General features: G+C 39.3%; 1 protein-coding gene across 1 annotated transcript; it reads right to left on the bottom strand.

The window, feature by feature from the left end:
* Positions 1-1,757: 1,757 nt before the first annotated feature.
* RPS13 (ribosomal protein S13) lies at positions 1,758-5,458 on the bottom strand (the record flags this gene model as incomplete). Its single annotated transcript, XM_010024589.1, has 5 exons — positions 1,758-1,837; positions 2,508-2,608; positions 2,973-3,142; positions 3,794-3,872; positions 5,410-5,458. Coding segments are annotated over 5 exons (433 nt in total), but the record flags the coding sequence as incomplete, so codon positions are not given.
* Positions 5,459-5,533: the final 75 nt, after the last annotated feature.

The raw sequence follows: 5,533 nt of genomic DNA, 5'->3' as shown, positions 1-5,533 counted from the left end.
CCCTAACTATTCTATGATTCTATGATAAGTAGCAGAAATCTATGTGCATAACACTACAATTACACCACCATTACCATTCCTCAGCAAGAGGCTGCAAAACTCTACAGGCAGTAAATATGGTATGCCTCTCATTCTCTGTCCTTAGGAGTACCTTCAGTGTCTGTATCTGATCTTACTGAATGCCCAGGAACTGTCCCTGGGTAATCTTTGTTCCTGACAGGACACCAAAAGACAATTATTTTTACATGGTATTTCCTCTCCCCTCCTTTCGTGCGCAGCAGACTCCATCACTTATCAACCCCTGCCCTTCCCTCTTCTGGCAAGGCCAGCAGCAAAACGCCACACAGTACAGCACAGCCTGCTTTCAGCCCCTCCAGCAAACTGGTGCCAGAAAACACCCAGCACAGAATTATGTCCAGACTGAAACACCCCAGCAGCATGAAATACGAGAACTGTATAAGCTTCAACACAGCGGTGCTCAAAACCGTTTATCAGTTGGCACAGCACATACAGTAGTAGTAGAATTCTCAGTGTTATCACCTGTTCACAGGCTTGGACCACCAGCTTTAACACTTTATCTCTAGGCGGCACCATTTGCAGTACGTAACTTTATAGAAACACTTAAATGTTTCAAAGCGCCATCTGCTGGTACTTTCGTTATTTGCATGCACCTACTCCGGAACTAGTCCCCGTGCTTTTCAGTTGGCGATACCTTCGACCCCAAAGAATCACAGCAACCTTTATTTTTTTTAATACATCATGAAAGTGGTTTGATACGTCTACACTACCATTATGACAGCCTGGCAAGTCATCAGAAACGAAAGTAAGTCCTTCCACAGCAGGTGAAGGCTGGTAATTCAACTTTAAAGATGGACCAGACAGTAGTACTTGACAGTTCAACTGGAATGCAGTGATTTTCTTTTAAAATACACCTTATCATAGGTCTATATTTAGCTTCACAATCAGGGTAGAAGAATCCTGTCTTTCTGCGAAGTTACATCCAGAAGTTACCAGCTTCCACTAGTTATGAGCTACAAGTAACTACTACACTTCAGAAAAATAGTAGGGCTTATTTAAATTTACTTAACTTTTTAATACAGCAAAATTTCAGTAACAGACCAAGCCTTAGTAGCAACAATGACCATACAATAGCCACTGCCCTCTGGATTTAGGGAAAACTACCTCAGTAAAGATGTAAATCCAAGGAAAGCTAAATTACTGTCTGTATTTACCCAAATCTCAAAGATTACACTTAAAATTACTTACAAATGACAGGAACAGTTACTGTCAGGAACTGGCTGAAGTCTGCTTAAGCTTTCTGTGCAAGGAACAGACCTAACATTACCTGCAATGAATTAGTTAACCTCTCCAATTTTGTTTCCCTACCTTCCCCACCCCCCTGCGTTTTCTAAATCTCAAATTCTTCCTCCTGTGACTGTTTTCTTTCCCAGTTCTTCCTACAGGACACAAAGAGGCACAGTCCCACATGGACAAAATACATTTGCTGTGAATGACTAGCTCACTTTTCTAACTTGAGGCTGTCAGATAAAAAAACCCAAACCCAACAGTTTAAGCATGGACACAAACTGTATGGACGGTCTAGAGCAGCAACAACCACTACCCGATTTGATAGGGTAGGATAACAATACAGAAACCACGGCTGCACACTGGATTCACTCTGAGAACTTCCTGTTTACAGGCAGCTTCCCAAAACAAGCAGGTTTCTAAGACACCAAACCAACCACTCACAGACAAGACAAACTTGGTTAATGAAAATTTATTCTTTCAGGTCATAGCCAACTCTTACGCGACCAGGGCAGAAGCTGTTGATGATTCACTAAGAGAGAAGAAGAGAGAAATATTAATTGCCGAGGCACTTTTTCAAACTAGTTGTCAAAAAGTGCTTCAGTTCAAAGCTTTAACTACCGGTCCTGAGCTGAATCACTCACTACCTGTTTACATTTTTTTATGCCATAAAGATTTTACTCTTCCTTTTAAAATACAAAATACTAGGGTAACAGCACAAAAAACATATATTCAAAACCCCATCTAGCTGCATTTGCGTCTTTTCAGAAAGAAAGAAGCTAACCCTAACATCTGTGGGAATTCTCCTATGTTGGCTTAATTTTCCTAGAGGAAAAACTACAAGTTACATTCATTTTTGCCACAGCTACTAAGCTGCATCTCAATAAATTCTGAAAGTAACACAAACCATGTAAGTATCTGAGAATGAAGACTACAGTTTGTACAAAGTGTTATAAAAACTACCTAGTAGTGACTTAACTTCTTGAGACAACTATTTTTTCTGGAGTTGTGACGGTCATTTTACCCAGCAGAAGTTTCATGAATTTATCAATTAATATTTATGAAAATACCTATTCTTTGCTGCCTGGTTTAACTGTATGCTTGATCATAACGTACATTTCACCCTTTGAGTAACAGCCCCAGCTTATTATTTACAAAACCTATAGGACTTCAATGAAATAGTAACTTAAGAGAAGACTTACTACTTCCAATTGGGTGGCAGCACTCTCTTAGTTTTGTAGTAGCGAGCCAACCTATGGATTCTGCTTTCAATCAGAATGAGGCGGAACTTGGCATCTTTATCCTTGAAAAGGAAGTTATGTTACAACCAAGCACTACTTCGACTTCTCAATGATGTACAATTCAGATGAGCTTTAATATAGTAAAAAGATCCACAGCTACTGCTACAAACTCCACAAGCCTGTTTCCAAAGTCTGATGAACCCAGTAAAATCAGAACAAGACCAAAACAGAACTGGTTTAAGCAACTATTTTAAGATCCTTTGGACAGACTTAGACCGTTCTCCTTTACTGAAATGCCTCCCCAAAGTTTACTCAAAGGGAGTGCCTAAGAAGAAGTACACCAAGAGTGTTTGCTTTGTCAATTTGTAAACTACTGTATTATTTTAAAACAAACATAGCTAATAACCTAGTTAAATTAGCACCCACCTTTCTGTTTCTCTCAAGATGTTTGCGAACAGCAACAGCTTTCTTGATCAAGTGGTAAAGATCCTCTGGAAGGTCTGGGGCCAGTCCCTTCGATTTAAGGATTCTCAAAATTTTGTTGCCAGTAACAAAGCGAACCTGGGCAACACCATGGGAATCCCTCAGGATCACACCTGAAACAAACATTCACATCTCACACTAGAACAAAAACCTTACATGAACAAATCTTGTGAAACCAACCTTACAGTTACAAGATATCCAAAGAAGGTCCTGACTAAAAACCTTTCTGGTGGAAACTGCACAAATAGGAGACAATGAGCAAGCAAAATAAACTTACAGAAGCTGAAACACTATCAGATAGCACTTAACAGGCAACTAATCCATCCATCACATTTAGGCTAGCAACGTATTTAGTGCTACAATACTGAACTCATTAAGCGCACCTCATTAAAGCTAGGTATTCAATCACCATTTCTCTATGGTTAAGAAAATATGTCAAAGACATCTTTGTTGTAAAAAAAATGTACTCTGTCATAGGGATCATTAATACTCTCAGGATTACAACTGAAAAAACCCCTTTCTCATAGCACATAATGACAATGCATAGCTCATGATCATATAAAGTTGCATTACACATGCACTTAAGCAGAGTTCTAGAGGGACCTAAACTAATGGAATTTGTCTATTAACGTAGCTACAGCATCTGGCTCAGTAAGTTCCTAAACATAGGGCTGCCAATATTTGAGATGGGATGTCAAGTTTTTCTTCAAGGAACTGGACAGATTAAACCTCCCTATAACATCTCAGTGATTCATAAGCCTTACCAATCTGCGAGGGAGTAAGGCCTTTTTTGGCGAGCTTGTAGATCTGTTCCTTTACATCATCAGAAGTAAGTTTCAGCCACTAATGAAAATTAGGGGGGAAATAAAAATAACAAAAGAAAATATTAATGGACACTGCTTAATACAGAGACACAGGGTGGCTAAATGAAAGCTTTTGATAAATGGTAGAAATAGATGCTTTGTAACGCTTGAAAAAACAATCAAGAACTGAAATTGTATTTCTAATGATACAGAAACTTTTTTGCATATTGCAAACCTAAAGTGCCAGTGAAATACGGTGGGGGAAGGCGTTGAAAGAAGAAAGTCTCTGTTTAAAAGACCCCATATAGCCTCCAACCAGCTGCTTTATCATCAGTTTTCTTAAACTGCCACATGAGAAGAATAAATACAAATTTAGAAGGAAAAAAAAAAAAAATCACTGCTCTTGGCAAGGAACTCTTTAATTGGACTTTTGACAGAAAAAAAAGTGGAAAACCATTCAGCCACCTCTTAGTACAGCACCTATAGAACTAGTGAAAATCAGATTTCAAGTACACCACTGATAAATGGAACAAATGGATTTACTTAGACAAGACTGCACGCATCCTATTACTTCTACATTAGACTGTGCTGACAAAGCCATTGCTTCCGTGATTATTAATGGGAAGACAACACCAACATACAAGGTAATCATTGCTCCTTCAATAAACTACAATACCTCTTTTTTTTTTTTCTCCTTTTTAATATTGTCACAATATGAAATAGAAAAGCACAGCAAAAAAAATCTCTTCGGAAGTGCTTTACAGACTACAATTCAAAACAGAATGCAAATAAAACTAAGTAAAAATGCCACAGGGTTTTTTAAAAACAAGCATAGCATTTCAGCATCCTGCTCATTACTAAACTTTTTAACCACCAAGGGTACTTTAAGCAGCTTAACATTTCCATACTTTAAATTTGATCTCTTTATTTCCTTATTTTGTGCTTTAATTTCACACTTTTCAGTACATGCTTTTTCATATACACCACAAATTGATCTTTCTGCCAAGAAACAGATCCTCACAGTCTTAAAAAGCAAGACAGATTATTACGCAGCTGTTCATTAGGCTGACAGGTAAGCCCCTGAAGTGGAAATACCCTGGATGCACTACTGGCAAGCTAAAATTAAGTTAGTGCTCTACACAGAAAATTACTGTTGGAAATAGCTTAGAAAAAAAGTAATTTTATTCCATAATGGCAAATGCCAAACTCACGTGTGAGGAGAACAGTTTAATTTCTGTGAATTATTCACATACAGACTAAAACCAACTTAAGTAGCTCTTAAATGATAGGAGGTACAAAGAAGAAAAGAGATTTCCCCCCCCCAACAAATCACCTGTCCAGAAAACGATACATGCTTCCTCAATATCCTAAAGACCACAGGGTGATGGAGCATTTTATCAGGCCATAATTTAAAGATAGTGAACATCGTGACATAAAATATTACAATGGGTTTTTTGGGTTTTTTTTTCCTTCTGTTTCTTTTCCTGGGCACCGCTAAGCCGCGCTACGGGGACCGGACCCTGCACCGAACGCAAGGCAGCCCGCCGAAGCGCGCACAGGCCGGGGAAGTTACTTACCGTCGGCACGCTGCGCCTGTAGGGCAAGGCTGACTGGGACAAGCCCTTTCTGTGGGGAAGAAGCAGATCACACACTAAGCGGAGCCGGACAAGCTAGGCTGCCGCCCGACACCCCCCGCCCCCC

This window comes from Nestor notabilis, unplaced genomic scaffold (genome assembly GCF_000696875.1).
Source record: "Nestor notabilis isolate BGI_N333 unplaced genomic scaffold, ASM69687v1 scaffold27041, whole genome shotgun sequence".
Classification (NCBI taxonomy): domain Eukaryota; kingdom Metazoa; phylum Chordata; class Aves; order Psittaciformes; family Psittacidae; genus Nestor; species Nestor notabilis.
This window is presented reverse-complemented; position numbering and strand designations above follow the sequence as displayed.